Here is a 24,831-nt window from a genome sequence, read left to right as displayed (position 1 = left end):
TTATTTAGTTGGTGACAGAGAAGAATTTCTTGTACAAATAAATTTATTCAGATAAATTAGTTAGAATACAAGCTAAATAGAATTTGCCATTTAAGATTTATCATTAATGAATCATGGAGATAAGAAAATTTACCGTTGTAAACTGGCCACTTAACTGTATTACGGATCAAGCCAGTCTTTCAGCCTTGTGGTGATTTTGTTGATCACACTATATTTTTTCTTCCACAGTTCAGTTTTAGGATAACAATAAGAGTTTTCAGTGTTTTTCAGTCTGGGAGTGAATCTCCACAGCTGGATAGCTCTCCAATGTGAAATGATCCCAGAAGGGTATGTTTCCCATTAACCAAGTCTCTTGTACCAATTCTTCTGAATAATTAATATTTCAAGAATCCCCTTGTGGTCTTTTTTGATCCATAGATGAAGTCATCCTCAGTTCTGATATCTAAAACCTGACTCCATCTTAGCTACTTGAAACCCAAACCCTTGTCAACATGGCATAAAAAGAATATTCAAAAATGTCAGTCTTTCAACTTTACCATATTGAACTGAAATAGGTGTCAAAAAAATTAACTATGTTTATTTGACATCAAGCTCCAGCACGTGTATAAAATCTGGATGCAAAAGAATTAATTTCTGGAATAATGTGAGGAGAAACACACATTATGATGGATACAGATATTTGAATAAGATTTAATTAGGACAGGACAAATCAAAGTCGCCAGATGCTTTAAATTTACTACTACTTGTATGGTCTTTATATTCCCACATATGGATTTGGGATAGGACTGAGCCAAAAAAGTGAGTGTATCTTTGCAAAACACCCATGAAAAAGGGGAGTCATTTCATTGATCTTTCAGGAGGACACATGCACAGTGATGAAAATATTTACCTCCTTGAAAGTGGAGACGAACTGATGTGAAGGTCACATGCATAGCATAATTCTCTGCTTCTGTCATGTGTCTTGCTAAGAGATGGAGAGGTGTTGCATTTTCACAGCTAAGAGTGATTTCCCTCTCCCCCAGGAGAGTGCTGCTCATCAGAAAAAAATATTAATGCCTCCTGAAATGACTTTTAATATAAAAGCCAAACACCAAATACATTTGGTTCAGTTCTAATTTTAAGCACGTATCATATCATTAAGCTGAATTCACCAGAAAATACTGAAAGGGTAAGGAAAAGGTCCCCCTCTCAACCCAGAATAAATACCATTTGGGGGATCTCTTTAAAAAATTGAGAAATTGTGCGCTTTCTGTTATTGCCAAAATACTGCTGCATAAACTTTATAAAGGGTAAGACACATATGCCAGAGTCACACACAAACACACTTTTGTAGGAGCCTTCATGCCTCCAGCTGAGGGGCAGATGGAAAGATGGTAACTCTCACTGATCTCTTGTTTATATAGTAAGCCCCCCTCTTCTAAATTATTTTAAAACTTTTGTCTTGGCCCTGAAATCTTTGGGGGTTTCTTCCACTTCCACTCAACCTCAATCCTTCCCCAAAATACCAAAACATAAAGGCTGAATGTTTTAGCTCAACACTAAGCCTCAGTGAACTTCAATTTACTAGTTTCAATTTACATCATCAGCCTTCCTTTGTGTTAACATACAGCTTGACCTAGCCTGAGCTCTCCTGAGCTACACTTGGAGCTGTCCGAGGTTCTACTCATGTTTTCACACCTGCCTATGCTGAAACTTATGCTGGGACCTGAAGTTAGGATCAATCTCTGGCTTGGGCTTTACCCAAACCTGGACATCTTTGCTCCCTGAACCTAAATAATCTGTTGCAATAAGGGCCTTTTGCAATTATTTCCCACAAACTCATAGGCAGTTCCTCTTAGCTAGCAAAGGTACAAAGTGACAATACAGAAGTTCTCTGGGAGAGGCCTTAAGCAGGGCATCTGATGGATATGTAGTATGATGTTTGTCATGTGAATAAAACCAGAAAGCACATGGGTAAATGATTTTAGTAGTCACCATATGATGGCTGTTGAAATAATCTTGGTTCAACAAAGGCCAATGATGATTAGGCTTCGGTGTTGGGTTGCAGATGGAACACAAAATGAGAACACTGTAGCAGTATGATTTAGCAAAAACTGTTTTCTATATAGTAGAAGGGAAACAGTCAGTTCCTCATGTCTGCTATTGAATTGGGCAGGCCGTAGATGTGATTGGCTTGAAATTATTTATGTGTTAGAGAAGCTTGTAGACCATTTCTCAAGAATGTTTGTTCTATTGGGGTGTGTAGGGATGATCGCGGGGTGGGGAGTGGGGTCTGGAGGGAGCACACTCCCCACCCGCAGGCAGCCACAGTCTGCCTGCATGTGTGACCTTGGGGTGTGGGGCACCCCCCCTCACAGACAAAGCCACAGCTGTCTGAACATCGTGGCCTCTGTCTAACCCTTTGTGGTCTCAGTAGTCTGTGGTGTCCTGTCTGTAACCTTTGTCTCTGAGACCTTTTGTCTCCTTTGTCATACACTGTGCAAAGAGAAAATGACGTGGTGGAAACAGGTGCCAAAATAACTTTGTACCAACCCACGATCTCGGAACTGGAAGATGTGTAAAGGTCACAGCCCAAAATGTATCTGCCTGGTTTGCATATTTGTGTCAATAAAAGGAGGCTCCACAGGGCTGGGCAGCAGCTTGCATGCAGCCCACCTGTGCGCAGCTCACCTACATTATCAACTCCTGCCTCATGTCCATCACTTCAGGGGTGTGTGAAATAGTTGCCCCCATGGATTGGTGTCTTAGCTTTTTTAAAGTTTAAAGGAAAGGGGAAAACACCATTACCACATCATTGAAAGTAAGCATCACCCTTCAAAGTCATTCAACGTCTACCACCTGAAAGTGGTAAAAAGTTGCAATACCTTATGCCTACCTTTGTAGGGAATGAATGGTACCACAAAGAGTGGGGGCATTATACTCAGTCCTAGCTATAACTAGTATAGAAGTTTATAATCCTTTTCAGAAGAGTGTTGTCTGGTTGTGTGTGTAATTTAAAAACAACAACAACTCTGAACCAATACATAATTTAACATCTACTTGTTTTCTTTCAATGTGAAACATTTGGTGCAATAAGGCAGTAATACACTGATTTCATCGTACACTGATTTTTCCAAGTTTCACTTTCTGACTTTTAGCACTGCTACTGGCCTTCATATCTGTATGGCGCTAGGCAATCTCTGTGTGCTCCCTAACAAGAAACACACATTATGGTTAAGTAGCAGAGGTGAGCAACATACTTACAATGCAGGTCAGGCGCGATCACTTACATTTTTTACGAGGGTCACTTCTGCTCCCTGGGTGGGATGTGACCTTTCCTGTTAGAAAAGGAATGACCACAGATGTTTGCCACCTCTTGTCTAAATGGCTTAGTTCTCAGTCCCCTTTCAATATCCCTTAAAAGAATTCAGAACAACAGAAGCTGGGAAAAGTGGCCAGCACGTAGAGATCTAAATATGGGTATTTTAAAGCCATAGATAACCTATTCTGAAATTAAATTTTTGCTCAGGACTGGTTCAGGGCTTAAGGATAGGATTTGGCAAGTCATGTCACTAGATAGTTTTGCTAAATTGTTTTTATTCATTCTGTTAGACACCTGAGGATTTCACTGAAGAATTTAATATAAATATTTTAACACAAATAACCCAAATTGATTTACAGTTCATAAGAGCCTTCTACATCAGGCGAATGGCCCATTTACTCCAGCATCCTGTTTTCACAGTGGCTAACCAGAAGCCTATGGGAAGCCCAGAAGCAGCACCCAAGCTCACGAACACCCTCCCTTCCTACATTCTTCAGCAGCTAGTATTCAGCAGCACACTGCCTTGACCATAGAGGCAGAGCATAGCCATTGTTGCTAGCAGCCATTGATAGCCTTGATTTCATGTTTATTTTAGTGGTATGTTAATATATCTGCTGTCTTGAAGGACATCTTCAAGAGAAGAAAAAACTGGGGTGGTGTCTCTAAGATGGTTAGATGGTGTCTTGTACACCTCCTTTTGGCAACTCCTGCAGCCAAGCTGGTGCCAAATGTATTGCTCTGCTTTCCTTTGGGGCCATATCAGCAAGGCTGAGAGGCGGGTCTTGTCGTCTGGGCAGCCCAGGGCCTCCATACACACTGCCCAGGCTTGCACCTGGAGAGGTCACTTCAGTGCTGCTAGCATAGTAAAAACAATGCAGAAGGTGGCAGTTATGAGTTAATTGGTCTTTGCAGCCACAGCAGGCTCTGTGGTTCACCCCCAGAGGCACACTCCATTGTCTCTTGAGACAGACAGATGCCAGCAGCAACAATAAGTTACCGTAATATTTTTATAAACCACACCTCTGCTGGAGAAGATGCACTGGTTGCCAGTATGGTACCAGGTACAGTTTAAAGTTTTGCTTTTAGCATTTGAAACCTAAACAAGTTGGGGCTAGGTTACATAAGGCATCTTATTGGCCACTATGGGAGCATCATGGGCCTTTGGCATGATCCATCAGTGTTCTCCTTCCGCTCTTATGTTCATAGTGCTGGGGGGAAATGGTTTTCTTTATGGTAAAGCTGAGATGTCATTCCTCTATTCCAAAACGGTTTTTTCAGTGGTTTTTATAATTCTTTTCTTTTGTATTTTCTTAGTCCAAAATGTTGAGGAGCTTCTTCAGCGTCCATACATTTTAATAATTTTCTGAACAACTAAACAAGTTGTTCCTTCCCATTTATACTGAGCTTCAATTTTCTTTCTTCTTTCTTTTTCGTTTCTTTTTTTAAAGTTTCCATCAGTTTGGCAAAGTAAAGATGAGTTTGATCCAACTTTTTAAACTGGGAGCTGGTCCAAAAACTGAGTAGTCAAAAATCTGTTAAGTGTGTTGATGCCGTATTACCTGATACTTTTGGCCTTAATTTAAACAGTTTATGCAGTCGTTTACAAATTCTCTCTGTTGTTTTGTTTAAGTTAAAGTTAAAATTTTTACTTGACATATTATCCACACAACTGAATGGATTCTGTCATAGTCCCTTTCCTACAGACCATATATCTTTAGGCACTGAAGCCAAACAAATAAGTACAGTTGGCTCTTATATCCCCAATATGAACATTCTCCATTCTCTCGAAGATTTCAAGTTATTTAATAAAGCAATCCTGAACATTTCCAGAATCCTGATGCTCTGCAAGGAATAGCCTTTATTTCACCTCATCTGTTTTCAAGTTACCTGAAAGTGAGCGGGTGGAAAAAGTGAATCATAAAGACATCAGACATGCATATGAGCATTAATAATACAACTGGAACTGATCAAAAGTAGAAATCGTCAAAATAGTCTTTGAAGAAAAGCCGCTCCAACTTAAGACTCTTTTTGCATTTGTGAATAAACATTTTCATGGATTGATTAATTAGTCCTGACCAAATAACAAATGAGATGTAATGTTAACATTTTTTTTAATGAATATTCTCTTCTTTATTTTAAACAGGAAAATTTAGATATGCCATACTTGTTGGCCATGATCCAAAGAACTGCAGTTAGGTTTCTTTGCTGAGTGTTGAAAAGCAAGGAATTGTGAACAAAAACTATTCCGTAGCTTACAATAAAATATCCCTTGACTGTGCTTGGAAAACTCAGACTGTAGTCTGGAAGCACTGTATGAAAATTCATAAATTCATCATGGGTTAGAACTCTGAACAGAAGCAGTCCAAGGGCTACAGTGAATTGTTTTGGTAGTGTGGTTCCCTATTTACTCATTAAAATATCAAATTTGGATAGTCTTATACTTTTTATATCTTAGGGCTTATCCACAACTCCATTTGCCACACTGTTTTCCCCCAGGGAAACATGATCTTTAGGGCTGAATTTGAACAAACATCAACCAGGTTTTCTGTGGATTGCTATTTGTTGTGATTTAGTGCTAAAGAGTAGGTTTTTCATGGGAAATTGGCAGGGCATAGGCAAAGCTCTGAAACTGCTCAGACCTGTGCTTCCTAGGCACAGGACAAGTAGCAATGTGGATGAGCCCTCAGTGAAACAAGAAATAAACAGGTTTTCTGACTGTGGGAGATAAAAGTATGGAGAAAAATATTAGTCTGTTTTAAAACGGCCCTAACAAGTACTGAGTATCAGAATGCTAGGAGAAATTAAGCGTCATGACCTTCCAGGAGGAATCGTGGTGGACTAGTTCTCTTGCCGAGTATGTTGATTAATGATAGCCAAGACATAAACCTTGGTTATCACATTCTTTCTTGTACACAGCTCAACTCACTCACTGAACAGTGCCACTCCTGTTCACAGATACTGTGATTCAGCAAAGGCCCCTTACTCGTGAAAGTATAACTCTGGTTAGCTATAGTTATTGCCTGCACAATTGGTTGTGCTGTATTCCTATCGATGTTAAGTGATGAAAATGTTGCCTTCCTTTAAAAAAACAAACAGACAGGATTCCTACTCATTCCAAGATTAAAATTTCTGCTGCGTTGTTTGCCTTACCCCCAATCTACTTTAATAGGAGGTTGCGTGATTAGCAGGAACATCAACTGCAGAATAGTCACCTTTTGGTATTGAAGATATTACAATAGCAAAGCAAATTAACTCTCATTCTCACCAATCAACTAATTAACATTTAATAGCAGGGACAGGAAGCCTGTTGGCGTCCAGATGTTGAACTACAATTTTCATTGTCTCCGACCATTGGCCATGATGGCTCCGGCTGAAGGAGTCCATCAACACCTGGAGCTCCCGGATTTATAGCCTGCATTCACTGTGAGTCAGGTATGTAAAGATGCAGAAGTGGCTCACCCAGGGAGGGAGAGCAGCAACACCTAGCTTCCCTGCAGGTGTGTCACTGCTGCTTACTAGGTGAGGCAGGGATTAGGTGATGGGCAGGGCAATGACAATCAACATCTGATGATCTCCTTCTACCGGTCAACAATAGAAAGTGTCCTTTCATACTGCATCATGGTGTGGTATGCCGGTTTGACATCATCTGATTGATAGGAAGTGCCTACAGAGGGTGGTGAATACAAGATATTATGGGCTTTCCCGTGAATCCACTGGATGAAATAACAGAAGAACATTGCCTCAGGAACGTGAGGAAAATTTTCAGGGATGATTCACACCCTGGCCGGCACTTTCTTGATCTCATGCCCTCAGGCAGAAGATATAAAAGCATGATTAATCGCACCAACAGGGTAAAGAACAGCTTCTATCTGTGGGCTGTTAGGCTGCTGAATGAAAAGATAACAACAGGGCAACTGACTTTTGGGTTTAGTGGGTGTGCATCAGTAAACGAGGGGAATTAAGACTAAGAGCACTGAGTGGGGGGGTGCTCGTGTAATCTCATTGTACACAAGTTCTACAAGTGACAATAAAGTATTTCAATAGGAGCACCTGATTGGCTCTGCCATGAGGAGACCACATTGATCTCCCTGCTGACCTAGCTCTCTCCTTCTCATTAAAGTGGCAGCAACACACCTTTCAATAAGCTAGGTTGCAGGTCCATTCCTCCAGGTGAGCCACTTATGTACAGATGCACACATCCTTTTAAAACAGCACACTTGTAAATGCCACACTGCTCCAATGCTCCCCAAATAGAAGATTGCTTGGATAGCTCTCAAAAGGCCAGCCACAGTTGTAGGCAATTATCCACAGAACAACTCCCACCAAGCATACTGGAAATCTCTTAATGAAAGGATCAAACTACCCCGAAGAGATCTCTAATGCATACTAAAATGAAAGGCGCAAAAAAAAAAATCAAAAAAAAAAATCAGGAGGAATGCAACATCATTCCTTGTCACTGGAATAGATGGATTACAGAATTATTCTACAAATGGACCTTGGCAAGCAGCCAGGTGAAAAATAAATGTCAGTTATCTTGAATGAGCAGAAATCCAAATCCTGTTCGAGCTGCTCTGTCATAGGGTTTCCCTAAATGAACAGTGTAACTGTGAGATGACTGCATCTATAAGATGACAGATGAACACATAATCCAGGAGCTATTTCTCATTTCCACTTCCTAGCTGTATTAAAATCCACCCCAAATAAATTATGTTTTCTCCAGCTTGAAGTCTAAGGGATCACTGCAACGAAGCTAAGTGTATGAGATTAAGAGAGAAAGTGTCGGTGACAAAATGTCCTGGGAAAGCGAGAAACAGTTTCTCTCCTCGCTAAGAATTTGAGCCTGTATAGAAAGACTAGATTGACTAGAACAAATTTTGGAGCTGTGATAGGTCAGAAGGAACTCTTCTACGCTATAGGATAGTGTTGCTCCATGTCCACTCAAACAACCTTTGTGAGCAACATGCCATTTCCCTGGGCTCAAAATGACTTCATGCTAAACCCAAATCCCAGACCTGATTTGAGCAGATGCTACCACTCAGTCTACTTCAGAAAGGTTTTTGGTGGATCCACACTCTATATTGGGGATTGGGTCCTCTGCTCATCCAGATGTGTAGGAGTCCAATGTCCATCAGCATCAGCCAGCATAGCCAATGGTCAGGGATACTGAGAGTTGTATTCCAACAACATCTGGAGGGCTACAGGTTCTCCATTTCAGCACTGCATGCTCATGATGAAGTATACACACTCTCTTAGCATATTTAAACCCAGTTTTCTAAACAAGTATATTTGTTGTCAGCAAATGAGGGTCATGTGAACTGGCCCTTGGCCTTACTGGATGGAATGGGTTACTGGCTGGCACTGGTTTTGTTTACTTTGATTAGCTCAAATTAGCTTTCAGGCTTTTAAAAGAGTTTTGCTTTTAGAGATTAAATGAATTTTCTGTTTTAAGTCTGAAGGAACAGAGGATTGGAAGGGGTAACTGCGGGTGAAGGGAACCTTTGAACCATTATTTAAAAGCAGAGTAAGGGAAATAAATCTATGTGAGTAGCTATGCCAATTTCTTGCAAATGTTTTCAGCCCAGTCTCTGTAGGATTCCTCTTGACACCAGTATAACCTCCCACCTACTTCATTCCCTCTTCCTTAGGAGAATAATTGTTGTTTATCATCTGGGTAAGATTCAGATTTATAGGTCATAGAAAGTATAAACTAGGGTTTCACCTTCTGCTGCCCTTCTCCTTTACTTCCTCCTTGAAATATTGGCCCTTGCAACTAAAAACTGTTTTTGCATATAATGAAATTCGCAAGTGCATTGGAGGAGGTGTACTTTTTCAACCCCCAAAGTTTCAATAGCAGCTTATTCTTTTAAAAGACAAATTTCAGAAGGCATATGTTTGAAAGAAAACTGGAAATATAAATACAGGAAATGAGTGTGTGACTGTATAACTGAGTTCATAAATGGGCCCCCTTTTCTTATTAAAGTGGACTTTTACAGTAGGGAAAAAACAAACCCACCTACTTAACTGTTCATTGCTACTACCAGAGCATGAAATAAATCCATAGTTTATATCCAAAGTTCTACCTTTGATATTCATTTTTCAAGTATACCCTGTGAGAGGTATGTCCATTCCTGTCAAAATAATGTGATCCATTCAAAAACTACCTTGATTCTCACCCATTAAGAACCTTTTAAATACGGCAGTACAGGTACTCAAACAACGTACTGTTTCAGAAAGAAATGTTGGTGACGTCAGAAGATATTGCTGTTGCAAATGTGACTTTTTTTGAGGAAAGGTGCACGATAGCATTTGGTTCAGTTTGGGGGAAAGAAGCATCTGAACAGAAATGCAAAGGAAAATGAACTGTTAGCAGTTTTCAATCAGCTAAAATTATATATATATCTCTTATCATGATATCAGTCAAGCATCAGCAACCATGTGTAGTTAGAACATAGGAAGCTGCCTTATCTAACTCCATATTGTCTACACTGACTGGCAGCAGCTCTCAGGATTTCAGGCAGGAATCTCTCCCAGCCCTATCTGCACAGTTATAACAATGGCCAGAATGACTTCACTGTTCCCTGAAGTGTAGCTACCAGTTATTTCAAGAACATGTGAATCATGAAATAACTTTTTTTATAAGCATGCCTTTTGTGTTTGTGCACTATGACCACAATACAATCATGCATTTTTCATCTCTAAGAGCTGCAAACAAATGCGCTGACTAGAAGGAGAGTGGTGTGGGAATAAAACCACTGGGCTAGATCTGTAGGAATGGCAAAATGGTATCTGCAAGGCTATGTGTCTTGTGGTTCTCGGGGAATGGGAAGATTTGGACATGTGGCTCAGAAGCTGCCATGTGGTTGATAGCCTGCTCAGGCTGTAGTCACAAGTCAGATAATTGGCAATAGTGCTAATCAATGGGGCCCAGGAACAGGAGATCAGGTTTAGACTTCGGTCTGAATGACTGGTTGGTTCTGTCATACATAACCTCACTAGGATCACAATGAGATAGCTGAGAGTTCTTCTGAAATCAAAGTGACATAAGCTCCTTTCAGTTTTTCCTCCCGAGTATTCATTGAATGTATTTAGGCATGAATGAGGCTATGTTGCAGGCAGGATTCCCAACCTCTGCACATTCAGCTGAACATATGCAGGGGACTCTTATGGAAATGACAGCTTAGGGTCGCAATATCTCAGGGACCACCTCTCCCCATGACCCTGCAAACTGCCCCAGTGCAGTCATTGTCTTGAGGCCTTTCTTTGTGTGCCCCCTCCACTGCGGTGGGCCTTTTCTGCAGTGACTCGCCACATATATTTGCGTATCTTTAGGCACCAGGCAAGGGACACAGGTGGCGCTGTGGGTTAAAGCCTCAGCGCCTAGGGCTTGCCGATCGAAAGGTCGGCGGTTCGAATCCCTGCGGTGGGGTGCGCTCCCGCTGCTCGGTCCCAGCGCCTGCCAACCTAGCAGTTCGAAAGCACCTCCGGGTGCAAGTAGATAAATAGGGACCGCTTACCAGCGGGAAGGTAAACGGCGTTTCCGTGTGCGGCTCTGGCTCGCCAGAGCAGCGATGTCACACTGGCCACGTGACCCGGAAGTGTCTCCGGACAGCGCTGGCCCCTGGCCTCTTAAGTGAGATGGGCGCACAACCCCAGAATCTGGCAAGACTGGCCCGTACAGGCAGGGGTATCTTTACCTTTTTACCTTTAGGCACCAGGCAAAAACATTTCTCTATAACCAGCCTTTGGCTGATTAAACAATGCATGGCCTTTTGAATGTATTTGTGGGAGGGAAGTTACTGGTTTGTTTTATTATGTAGTTTTTGTTTTCATTTAGTATTTTATATGTTGTGAACCACCGTTTGCTCTTCAGATGAAGAGTGGTATACAGTGGTACCTCGGGTTAAGTACTTAATTTGTTCTGGAGGTCCGTTCTTAACCTGAAACAGTACTTAACCTGAAGCACCACTTTAGCTAATGGGGCCTCCTGCTGCCGCTGCGCAGCCGGAGCACGATTTCTGTTCTCATCCTGAAGCAAAGTTCTTAACCTGAGGTACAATTTCTGGGTTAGCAGAGTCTGTAACCTGAAGCGCATGTAACCTGAAGCGTATGTAACCCAAGGTACCACTGTACAAACGAAAATAAAATGACTGACTGGTGTCTTTCAAAATCTTAAAACCCAGGCAGGCTTGTAGGGGAGAATGTGGTCTTTTAAAGTATCTGATCTCAAGTTCTGTTTCTTCTTCTGAGGCAGGAGTTGCAACCTCTCAGTGACCCTTGATCTCCTGGAAAATAGCATAGGCCAGAGCATTTGCTTCTTCTGCCCTGCAGTTCCAGCACAAGTGGTGATCAGAGCAGAGTCTACCTTGGACTGTTAGTGTTCATGTCTTTCAAAGTATCATTATTCAAAGTGTGTTGTGAAAATTAAATGCGTAATTTGGTACAAATTGCAATGGACTTAGCATCTATTGATTACTGTTGAAAAATATATACTGTGCTCTGTTTTCTTTCTTTCCGTTGCGGAACAAATTTATTATAAAATGAGAGAATACTGAAAAAAATAAGAAAGATTGTTAGCTAAAACAAAAGAAAAGCCTTCTTTCCAAATCAGCTGCAAAAGTATAGCCTGAAATACTAATTTTATCATATGTAGATAACACCGAATCAGCTGTATTGTGGAGAGCACTTTTTTGAATGTGTTCCATTTTCCCGTATCTCTAGTTGTGGCACATGATAAAATTATCAATGAAGCATCCTAATTGGATCCTGAAGCAAAGGGATGTTGCCCTATGAATCATTTTATGTTTGTGGGAGGCAACTTTGGAACTAACAGAGTAGGAATGAGAGCCAGATGTTTTCTGGGAACCTGGCTGGACTGTAGGCTGTGTGCATTTCCTAACATAGGCAGCCATATGGAAGAAAAGGTTGGAAACATCCCATTACAAGTCATATATCACCCATTTGACAGCAAGGATTTCAGCTTGTTTTTATTTAAATCATGAAAGCAGCTGTTCAGCTGTCCAGCTGTATTAAATTTAACCCCTTTCCCCTAGCAGAATGAATGTAGTAATTTATGCAATAGTAGCCAAACAATTTGGTGGGTGCAGAACAAAAAACATGTTAGGAGGACCCCACATTTACTCATGCTCTATGAACTCACCTTAAATGGTTGTGATTGGTTATGTCTGTTGCCAAGTTATGCTGAAGACGAATAGGAATCATCTTTATATCTAGAATACCACCAAATATTAATGTCGTATATGGTAAATATAAATAATGGTAATGAAAACAAAGATTTAAAACCAACTTTTCTTGAGAACTGGAATCATGAATAATTTTCAGCTTGATGTCAGTTGGAAAACCCTGTGCTTCATACATTTCCCCCTCTTTCTGTTTATCAACTGCACTTACTCAACTGCCAATACTATTTTTTAAGGCGTGTTTTTCTTTTTATCTGTGTCCTCTTGCTCATGCCATGTTATCTTTGTGATTTGATTATCTTTCTTTACATATTTCTGTTTCCTTATACTGTGTGTTCCTTTCTGTCCTTTTCATGACCTGTTTTTGCTTCTGGCCGTTTGGTTTGCTGGCTTTCATTGTAGAGTAGTACTTCACAGTGCAGTCCTATGCAAGTGTTCAGTGGCGCTTTTCTCATGAGTAAATTTAGAAGTGTGTCCCTGCCTTCACCACTAAGAAGGGTACACCAGTGTGTGCAGCTTCCCTGTCAATGAAGGGTTGTTGTTTTTAATTGGGATATCAGACTTACTTCTAGTGGTTTCTTTCAATTGTGTTACCTTATTAGTTTGCTAACAAATAAGAAATGTTGTGTGAGACATAGAGTAGATACGGACTTTAATTTCCTATGCGGGAAAAGTATTTAAGTGAGATCCCAAAGAACAGTATGCTAGTGATAGTCCTGGCATACCAAATGTCCCCCCCCCCCCCACTGATGCTATGAAGTATGTGTTTTATCTCTTTTGCCACAATACTTACTTTTAGATCTCAAAGGTTTTGTATTGTGGTTGCAGACTGAGGCTAGGCTGTGTTTCCTTTGTAACACCATTTTTTTTATGAAGCATCATTAGGGGGCATTGTGCTTCCTTTTCAGAATCCTTCGTAAAATATTTGGCCTTGAAAGCAATAGGGAATGAGCTGATCTCATACTCGTCTCTGCTACTTCCAGCTGCTAAGTTCACTAAGTGAGCAGGCAGGCAATCTCTTTATTAAGAGGTATTCCAAGTTATGAACAATTTAAATCTGCAGTTGAGATTGCTATTGCAGATGATATTCTGCCGTCTCAGTTCTTCACTGCTCAGTGCTAGGCACCATCTTCCTAGAGTTGCAGTGGCTAACCCTTTTCCAGCCTACTAGATTCACCATTGGCCAATCTTCTGTGTATGCACCATTGGTCAACCCCACACTGTGTATGCACAATTTAGCATTTGTGCATTTACACAGGGCACTTTTTAGCAGAACATCATTGTTCATAGCCTACAGGTACTTGGACTGTAACAGGCTTAGGTTGTTTGCTAAAGTAGATATGGAGATCAACCTTGTGCCTGGTTCAGCAGTAGCAGAGCCCTAACAAACATAAAACTGATCTATTCCAAACTTAGCTTTTTTACACATGAAAATAGTTCGTGTACAATAGTATTTTTCTGGAATTCTGTACGAGTTTTCTCTCCCACCTCCAGCCACTGGCTCAGATTTATTCATTGTTTCATGATGTTTTTGGTCCAAGCTACTTCCCACTCAACACACCCTCTCTCTCTATCTCTCTCACACACACATGGAATTTTGGTCTGGGCTCAATCCCACCCATACACAGGTTAAAAAACATTGCAAAAAATAAAATCATATCAAGATGTTTTTAAAATAAAATATATTTAAAGTGAAGAAATTATTTATGTATAAGCACCTTTTTATATGTAACATTGATTAGTGGTATATGCTTAGAAGTCTCAAATAGTAATGAAATTTCTTTTAATCTATGAGACAAAAATCTCATAATTCCTCTATTGATACTTGTGTTACCATTGTATGGATTAATTATAATGTGGCATTGAAGTGGTTCAGATTACATCTTCATGAATTTATTGCATACAGCCACTTAAAAGAAGTTCAAGTGTTTTAAAATTCTTCAAAAACAAACATGCTGGTTTTTTAAGCAAACAAAAAAACAACACACCAATAAACAATATCATTTCTGTAAGCATAGGTGACAGAGGAGTAGCCGTACTTGTGTTTATGAAAATGTAAAGGTAATGGTAAAGGAACCCCTGACCATTAGGTCCAGTCGCGGACGACTCTGGGGTTGCGGCGCTCATCTCGCTTTATTGGCCAAGGGAGCCGGCTTACAGCTTCTGGGTCACGTGGCCAGCATGACTAAGCTGCTTCTGGCGAACGAGAGCAGCGCACGGAAGCACTGTTTACCTTCCCGCTGAAGCGGTACCTATTTTTCTACTTGCACTTTGACGTGCTTTTGAACTGCTAGGTTGGCAGGAGCAGGGACCGAGCAACAGAAGCTCACCCCATCATGGGGATTCGAACCGCCGACCTTCTGATCAGCAAGTCCTAGGCTCTCTGGTTTAACCCACAGCGCCACCCGTGTCCCTTTTTTATGAAAATGTATCTGCATGTTAATAAATGCTTTAAATTGATATCAATAATGCTTTTAAAACCAAGAATTGATCATAGCGGCTGCAAATCAGTTATGGACTGAAAAGAACAGAAAATGTACTTTTCATTAACATACAAAGCAGTATTATAGTGAGCAGAGCTAATTGCTTTGACTGACAACAGCTATCCAGGTATCCCACAGAGATCATTGACATTGACATTGCCCAATGCTTAACCTTCCCCCCCCCAAAAAAAAATCTTTATTGAAACTTAACATATATACATAATAACCAAAATTCCCAATGATTCCCTCACATAAAATATAATATCTAAATAACAACAGCTACTTAATTATACACTTAATTATAAAACAAAGCATCCTACTTCCCTCTACAGCAATTCAACATCTTTATATTTCTTTCTACCTTTTCCCCTTGCATTCTATAATAAATTATTTTTGTTACATTCTTCATTTTTCCTTCTTTCTTTATTGGTTTTGTTATTGCTTACATTTTTTATTCTAAGCCTATTAGCATGTCATTTTTAGAACAATATTTTGACATATAATCTTTGAAATCCTTCCACTCCATTCTTAACTTTTGATTTGATTGATGTCTTATAATTGAAGTTAATTTTGCCAATTCTATATACTCACTTGATTTACAAATCCACTCTTCCTTTGTTGGTGTTTCCTGAGATTTCCATTTAGTGGCAATTACTACCCTGGCAGCTGTTGTTGCATATAAAAAGATTGGTTTTTTTTTCATATGTGGTATATGTCTTTGCCCACCAACCCTAACAGATAACCTTTTTTTGGTACAGATGCCAGAAATAAGGCTCGAGACCTTCTGCAAAGAGAGCATATACTCTACCACTGAGTTACATCCCATCTCCTATTTTTTGATCCTACACCCTAGAATCCCAGAATTGTAGAATTGGGAGGGACCCCATGTGTCATCTTGTCCAACAACCGGCAACGAAGGAATTTCAGCTAAAGTATCCATGACCTGAATACTAGACATTTTTTTTAAAAAATGGCTTGATGTTTATTTAGATAACATAAGATCTTTCCTGGTAGAGTCAGAATTTTGAAGAGGAAAGATAAGCAGCTGTGGTGATTCCTTCATATGGTATTAAGGCAGGCTCTGAATGTTGAGCCCAACCGCTGTAAATACTTGACGTGAATGCACTGATTTTGCAAATGTGGTTTCCAGCCGCTTTCATTGATAGAACTAGTTGAAATTTATTGAAATTTCTAAGAATATATTTTTGCTGTTGCTTGTTGTAGTGGCAGAAAAAACAAACAAACACCTTAAGAAATAAGAAACCACTTGTCCTATTGACTGTGCTGAGTGCTCTGCTCCATCAATAAAATGTTGGAGAATTTCTTCTGCCCCTGTATGAATTTAGTGGACTGATCTGATCTCTGTCTTCCCATCTCTCTAATAATAATAATAATAATAATAATAATAATAATAATAATTTATTATTTGTACTCCGCCCATCTGGCTGGGTTTCCCCAGCCACTCTCAGTGGCTTCCAACAAAGATGAAAAATACACTCTCTCTACACACAAATAGGGTGGGTAATTTCAAGAAGTCACTTGTCCAGCTGTCTTTGTTGTTACGCTTTGCAGTGAGTGGTTTACAGTGTATGGTGAAAGAGTTTGGCAAGGAGTGGATCTGCACCCTAGACAGCTATAGACACAGCTCCTCACAAATTGGAACCGTTTTGACATTACTGAGATTTCAAGCAGCTCTTAAATGCTTATTAGTGTGAATTGGGCCTGATTTTATAATCAAAGGCTTTAGCCTGGTTGTAAAATTTCTGCTTGAGAATGGGAATGTTTGTGCATACTTACACCTTTTTAAACAATAGCTTTAAGTGCTGGGGGGGATGCTTTTCACTCCCCCCCCCGTGTTTATGCAACCATTACCTGTGTTTTCAAGGCTTATTTAAAGCAGCTGGGCGCCTGGTGTTTTCTTTGCCCTTTATTGGAACTCTTGCCAGAACAGGTAGTCAAAAAACGGAAAGTGGGGTGGGGGTGGGATTCCGGCATCTGCCTCTTTTCTCTCCCTCTCCTCTCTCCCTCTCAGGAACACAGCTGTAGCTTCCATAGGAAGCACTCATTTTTCCCATCAGCCAAGTCTCTGCGTACCCTTGGGTCCACTTTTGGCACAGCTCGTCAAGTAGGATGCAGTTTATGGCTTAGAACTTATGAGAGAAAGCATTCGGGCGGTCCCTTTCCCTGGCAGAACACCGAGAGCAATTCCCCAAGCTGCAACACACATGTGAGCATCTGACCTCTTGTTAGCACACCATGGGAGAGGTTAACAATTGTTGAGACTTCAGGCATCCCTTTGACATAGAAGCAAAACAATAACAAGCTTTGCCAGGATACAACTATATGCTTGGGGGGGCGGGGGCAGAGAGCTGTGTTTGGTTCAGTTTGGTTATAATTTAAACAGGGAATGGGGGGGGACCCAGATTGATCATTTTAAGCTAGTGGGTAGGGATGCAAATGTATCATGAGAAAAAGAAGGGATCAGCATACTAATTTCAAACCACCCCTCTTATTTATATAATTTGTTTCAGGCAAAAACTGCAGTTGGCTTCGGCTTCTCCGTGTGTTACTCTGGTTCATTGTTTCCGATAGGTTGGCCAACGTGAGAACAGGATGCGGGGAGAGATGGGCCTGATCCAGCAAGGCTCTTATTACGCTTGTAAAGTCACCTCTTTACAAAGTATCACATTTTAATAAGGTGCTATCCCATAGCTGTTGAATTCACCAATGCAGCTACCACAACAAACACGAATAGCTGGCCAGCTTCAAGAGATGAGCTGAAATTTATCAGAAAGATAATCTTCTGAGAAATCTTTTGAAAATCTGCTTCCTCGGAAGATGAACACTTTTCTAAATACAGTGGTACCTCGGGTTAAGTACTTAATTCGTTCCAGAGGTCTGTTCTTAACCTGAAACTGTTTTTAACCTGAAGACCACTTTAGCTAATGGGGCCTCCCGCTGCTGCTGCTGCGCCGCCAGAGCACGATTTCTCTTCTCATCCTAAAGCAAAGTTCTTAACCTGAAGCACTATTTCTGGGTTAGCGGAGTCTGTAACCTGAAGCGTATGTAACTCGAGGTACCACTGTATTCTGCATTTTGTGTGTGTGCTTGCCACCATTTTCTTCACAATGCCCTGGAACCAGAGGCACTGGAGGGGGGGATACAAAATGGTGGCTATTCTGCCAACATAGGAACTCCACAAAAAGAAATGAATAAAGAATGCAGGGAGAGGGGGCAGACTTTCCAATGCTGCTATTTATTGTGACCCCTTTCCCCAGAAACTGTTGGATAATTTCCTGCACCAAAATGTCCTGACTCAATTTTGATGTCCAGGTATACTGTGGATACTGTGGATATTTTTGACTGCTGACATCTTCCTATTTTCATCTAATATGATCTCCTTTCTAGCACAGATGTATCGTCCTTTAAGTGGGTTATAGGTTGGGGCGCTAAGGGATGGCAATGCCTTCTTTACTTAGACTTTTGTATCAACCTTGAAAAATCCATTGCAATAGAACACAGGTTAATGGTCTCAGAATTGTAGCTAAGGGTGTTTTTTGTTCAATATATAGTACATTAATGATTTTTCACATTAAATATGTTTGCCATTGGACTATATTGCTGATATTGCTGACAGGTGCCAAAAAATGAGAAGAAAATATGTTGTTGGATTCTGTGTATTCCATGGTAGTGTGTATGTTTTCTCATTGAAGGCTGTCATAGAAATAGCCAGTGTGATAGCCAGTTACTATTGATGTAATTGTATTTAAATGTATTTGATGGCAGTGTCAAAACATGCAAAAAGTTGAAACGTGAATTGCATATTAAGGCCACCTTTCTGAAAGATAAAATAGTTTCACAAGAAGCAGAGTTTGGGGTTTAACCACTCATATTGCTGCTAACACATATTAGCTTCCACCTATTTCTAAACTGTAGGTGATATAAAAAGCCTTGTTTCCCCATCCCACATTATGACATTGAACATATTTTCCCTGTTTAAACTATGCTAGAGCTTGGAATCAAATCAAATGGTTGGCAGATTTTTATGCTGTTAGAACATGTGTTCAGGTAAAGAGCATTTTGTCCTTGTGTGTTATGTAAGAGCTCGTGCCTTAATGAAAATAGTGGAGAAGCTATATTTTACAGTTCATAGGAAAGTGTTAGCTAGTTCTTCTTTTCCTGGACCACCAGAGGGCAGTGTTTAACACTGCAGGAATAAGAGTCTCCTTTTATTTCCTTGAAGTTTGGTTTTAGGGATAAGAGACTTTTGTGATAACTAAGGCTGTGTGTATTCAACCATTAGTTTTAAGTGCACAGTGACTGTGGGCAGCTACAGACTATGAACTGGTTACAAACTATGTACTACTATAAATAGCTTCGGTTCATTTGAAAGAACTATTTGTGCTAGTATAGAGTGAAAGGTAAAGGGACCCCTGACCATTAGGTCCAGTCGTGGCTGACTCTGGGGTTGCGGCTCTCATCTCACTTTATTGGCCGAGGGAGCCAGCGTACAGCTTCCAGGTCATGTGGCCAGCATGACTAAGCCGCTTCTGGCAAAGCAGAGCAGCACACGGAAACACCGTTTACCTTCCCGCCAGAGCGGTACCTATTTCTCTACTTGCACTTTGACGTGCTTTCAAACTGCTAGGTTGGCAAGAGCAGGGACTGAGCAATGGGACCTCCCCCCATTGCAGGGATTCGAACCGCTGACCTTCTGATCGGCAAGTCCTAGGCTCTGTGGTTTAACCCACAGCGCCACCCGCATCCAAGTATAGAGTGAAGGGGGCAGGTTTATTGCATAGCAGGGATATTTGTATGGCTATTTCTGCATTGCCAGCCTGATTCAAAACTTTGCTGGTGCTTCTGTGCTCACACAGAGTTCTGAGGTATCAAGGGCTTCCCCCATTCATTGTAATATTGGTGACAGCTCTGCGTGACTAGAATATGACAGCAGGGCTGACATTTTTTAGAATTCCCTATGTGTGTAGTAGCTTTGCCTGAGCATTGGCACTCCTCAACAAACATCTTCAGTATGAACATGTATGCACACTAAGATATTTGGAGATACCATAGGCCTGTGTTGAGTTTCCATCTTTAGGGTTTTTCTACAGATTCTTCTTTTCCTCTGCAAACCTTAGGTATGATACCAGGTATGATGGGTGTTGTATTCCAACAAGATCTGGCACACACCAGGTTGGGGAAGACAGGCCTACAGAGGCTGGCATTGGTTCTTAGGGTTTCAGACAGGAGTCATTCCCAGCCCCTGAGATTGAACCTGGGATGGGCAAAACGTGCTCTATCACTGATAACAGAGCATTCATAGAGGCTCTTAACTATTAGGTTGGGAACGTTGCGCAGGAGGCAATTAATATGTATAAATTATCCCAGGTTGCCCACTAAGTCCATGATTTAACCAAAACTTGATTCAAGACACAGGCTGCCCTGTTTTGAACAACACATGTGGCAGAGGATTGAGTGCTTGTTGGGCCAAGCTATGGAAAGCTATGTGAGCCAAAACCAGTACTTCAAATCGAGCCTGAAAAATCAGTGTTGATCTGGGGCATGTGCATAATACACTCCAGCAGCCTACTCCGTTCCAAGGGGTTAGTGGTTGTGTTCTGCTTCAGCTGCAGCTCACTAACCAACCTTCAAGGGCAGTCTTGAGGTTACGAAGGCATGAGCGATGGGTGGATGTGTGCATTCCATCACCCTTTCTCCTGACTCTGCTGTCAAGTTTCTTCGGGATTGTCATGCTAAATTAGACCCAGAATTCATCTTAGAAACTGGAAAGCAAATCTTACTTTGCAGTATGATCTTGACTCATTACTAGTGTATCGTGCCTTCTGTACTGAAGACATAAAACCTTGAATGTGCTCGGCTTTGAATACGACGTGCTTTTGTTTTCCTTTTTAAATGAAAATCAAACAGATTCTGTGACACAAGGCATCTCATTCTTTTATTTAATACACTCCCCCTCTAAACGCTCATGGCATTTAGAAACACACAATAAAGATGGAAATTCTTTTGCATCACCACATTTGGGGGGGGGGGAAATGCACACTTTTAAAGGATTTCCCCTTCATATAATAATAGCTATCAACTGAGAACACTTCTTGGGATTTAACAACCCACAGTTGTGCCTTAGGACCACCATCATCCAGTCATTACTCCCCTTAAAGAACACTGTGGTTTCGGCACCATTGTAGAAATGTTCTTTTTAAAATGAAGCCTATATTTAAAACTGCCTTATATTTAATGCATATTTCAGAAATGCGGTGTGATCTTTCTTTGATAAATAGTTGCAGGAGCACATGCAATTATAGCTACATAAAGAGATTTAAGCACCATGAACAGCTTGGGGTTTTTTTTTCACCTAGCCTTTCTCTGGATAAAGGCAAGCACAGAAAATTGTGTGTTGAAGTGTGTGTGCATGGAAATTTTTCCACCTTTGCAGTGAAATAGGAGTGGCACTTCTGCAAGGAACTCACTGGATTGCAGAAGTGGCCCCTTCATTTTGCTGCGCACCACGGGCCCTTCCAGCTGACTGCTGCATGTTAAAGATTAACAGAGTTGGAAGGCATCTCAAAGGTCGTCTAGTGCAGCCTTCTCCAACCTGATGATGTTTTCAACTGCAACTTCCATCATGTCTTACCATTAGTCACGCTAGTTGGAGCTGATGGGAGATGTCATACAAAACATCTGGAGGATGAAGGTTGGGGGACACTGTTCTAGTAGAAACCTCTGCTGATACTGCAGCAGCCATCATAGGTGGACTTTCAGTCTCTGCTTAAAAACTTCTAGTCTAACATAATAAACAATTATGTCTAGTGGGAGGCCAGCTGGCTGGCCCTGGTTGGGCTGTTCCCTTCCAGCCATCCCGCTGCAAAGACCATCACCTCTGCTCCGACATAAATCAGCGACCTGGGCTTCTGAACCAGGGCACACTATCAACAGATCGAACTGTGCACACAGAATAGGCGTGAGGCTTGTGGAAGCATACTACAACTACAGATTTGTTAATCATAAATCAGGACAAAGAAGCATGCCGTGTGTCTCTTTCGTCGTCTCAGAACAGCTAAAAACAAAAGCTATACACAATGGAAGTTCCCAGCATACTGTGCTGAAATGTAAACAGACATGTGACACACAACAATTCCACACGTCTGCTCCTTAAGGTGGAATGGAAATGTCAACAATAATTTGACAGCATGCCTTATTCTATTCCTTGGTTTAATTTATAATTAAAAAATATTGAAATGGAGTTCTCTCTCTCTCTCTCTCTCTCTCTCTCTCATATACTACAGGTGTTGTTTTCACTCTGCATTGCTTTTTGGGGAATACAAATGATGAAGAAACTCACCTCAAGTGTAGCAAAGCAGCACTGAAAAGAAATATGTCCAAATCTCCACATTAGGAATGCAAGAGCCTTTCTAGATCAGACCCAGAAGTCCTCCTAGTCCAACATCCAACAGTGGCCTACCAGATGCCTATGGGAATCCTTCAAGCAGGATATGAGCACAGTCGTATTCTCTGACACATCATCCCCAGCAACAATTATTCACAGACTAATACTTGAGGTAGTGCGTGGCTATTGTGACTAGTAGCCATTTAGAGCATTTTCCTCCATGAATTTGTCTAATCTCCTTTTAATGTGTCCAAGTTGGTAGCCATCATTACATCACATGGCTGTGAATTTCCATAATTTAACTGCACTGTGTGAAGAAGGACAGTGGATGCTCAGGTTGTGAATGTGATCCGTGTGGGATGCACGTTTGCAACCCGCCGCGTTCGCAATCCATGTCTGCGCATCTGCGCACATGCGGGTTGTGATTTGGCACTTCTGCACACGTGCAAAGCATGATTTAGCACTTCGGCGCATGTGCGACCACCAAAACCCGGAAGTAACCCATTCTGGTACTTCCGGGTTTCGGTGGTCCATAACCTGAAAAAATGCAACCCGAAGCGTCTGTAGCCCAAGGTACACAAAAGTTTATATACCTCTACCATGGCCGCCTTTCTCACCTTTTCCCCCCTAAACTAAAAAGGCTCACCATGAACCCAAGATCCCTTGTTACCCAATTTGGAAAGATCTTTCTGGAGCTCTTTTGCAATCCCTTTTTGTCTGACCACCCTGAAAATTGGTGTCCTCAACAAACTTGGCCAACTCACTGCTCACCCCTTACTCAAGGTCATAATTATAGCTAAAGTACATTCTAGAGATGTGGTAGAAATCTATGGAGTTGGGGTTTTTTAAAAATGTCCACTTACTGCAATTTTATTTTTTGAAACAGTTAAGAAGCCTCAGATTGTTTTGTTTTATTTTATTCAGGGTGTCGCAAACCTTCTCATACATAATGTAAAAGGAGTACTTTACATCAATTCCACTCATGTGCAACCATATGTGGAAAACTTTTGAACAATTCATGAAACTCATAAATGGCCTGCCTGGGGGGAAAAAGGCCTCTCCTCCTTCCAGAGGGGAGGTGTTGTGGGCGCGAGACGATTCCCGCGTCACGCAGGGGGCATTATGCCCCCTGCCCCATTCACATGGCTGGCACGCCATGCCCCCAGTTGAGCACCCAATCGGGCAGCTTGGTGGGGGCGTGGTTTGCTGCTCAAGATGCAGCCGTGCCAGCCATTCAGCCCATTTGCTCACCTTTTCGTCGCGAGTCACCCACGCACCACTCCCTTAGGGCTTAGGGCTTAGCTTTTCTCTTGACCTTCCTATGGACCTATGGTTGGTTGCCCAGGTTGCCCAGGGGGCCTGGTAGGAATTTTTTCCAACTAGCAAATTGGCACCGGCCTTTGGGGGTTTTTTGCCTACCTCGTAGCAATCGTCACAACTTTCTTGGTATTTGGTGGTTAGGCATTGGAATGTGTTGTTGGTGTGTGGAAGGGCAAGGTGTGGCCATCGCCTACCCCTTCAAATTTGGGTATTCTGTTAAAGGAATCCGGCGGTCGTGGATCCTGTCCGATGCCTGTGTGGCGGGGGGGGGGGGATGGCACAACCCTTGGTGACATCAGGGGAGAGCTTATAGTTGTATTAGCATCAACAGGCTCCCCCTACTGGTGGTTAACACCTCTTCAGACTCACCCCTCTCCGAGTGGGTGGAGTCAAATCTTCCGTGGTCCAATGACTAAGCTGTAATCAATAAAGTTGTGGCCTTTTCTTGCCCATTAACCTTATATACTGTGTCCACGTGTCTTTATTCCTCCAAGCGGGGATTGGGTCCTTGAACCACAATTAACTACTTTTCTTCTGACATAGTACAGTCACCATAGTAAGTATAGATGGACAAATTCCACTGATTTAAGTTGACCTTATGTATTAATAAACCTATTCCCAGCCAAATTACATTATCCGTGCATTGGATTGTGCCTTAAAGCCCATTAAAACCTGTAGAGCTTACTTCTGAGTAGTCAGACATAGGAGCATGGCCAGCTTTACCATTAGGCACAGTAAGGAAGCTGCCTTGGGCCTCAAATGCTGGAGGGAACTAAGTTGTGTCCATCATGTGGTGTGCCCTACACCCACCAAGTTAGCCTGGTTCTTTGAAGGATGATATCCTTTTGCCCATGTTGAAGATTCAACTTTCATTTGAATTGCCTTCTGTACATGGCAGAGGCAAGGTGCTGCCTCGTCCTTTGCCCCAGGAAGCAAAATGTCTCGGATCGGACCTTGATAGGGTTACACAGTTAAATATTTTTATTTCTACCTGCGTTGCTGAATAAATGCTTCTCCAATATCAACCTGCCCATACACCGGGATTCTCTTTGGAGACCCACAGTTCCAGCCAAAGACACCTCCTATCTGAAGGGGACCATAAACAACAACCCCTCCACTAGGTCC

At 41.5% G+C, this 24,831-nt stretch overlaps 1 protein-coding gene across 1 annotated transcript in view; it reads left to right on the top strand.

Annotated features, from left to right (window-relative positions):
- The window catches only part of AGMO (alkylglycerol monooxygenase), a 118,286-nt gene extending 95,170 nt beyond the window's left edge, over positions 1 to 23,116 (top strand). The window contains exon 13 of the mRNA XM_079947938.1: positions 22,286 to 23,116. Within this exon, the coding sequence (XP_079804064.1) occupies positions 22,286 to 22,366 (81 nt within the window). The 3' untranslated portion in view covers positions 22,367 to 23,116. The remainder of the gene's footprint in view (positions 1 to 22,285) is intronic.
- The last annotated feature ends 1,715 nt before the right edge of the window (positions 23,117 to 24,831 follow it).

The sequence above is a fragment of the Podarcis cretensis genome (assembly GCF_951804945.1).
Source record: "Podarcis cretensis genome assembly, chromosome: 12".
NCBI classification, from domain to species: domain Eukaryota; kingdom Metazoa; phylum Chordata; class Lepidosauria; order Squamata; family Lacertidae; genus Podarcis; species Podarcis cretensis.
This window is presented reverse-complemented; position numbering and strand designations above follow the sequence as displayed.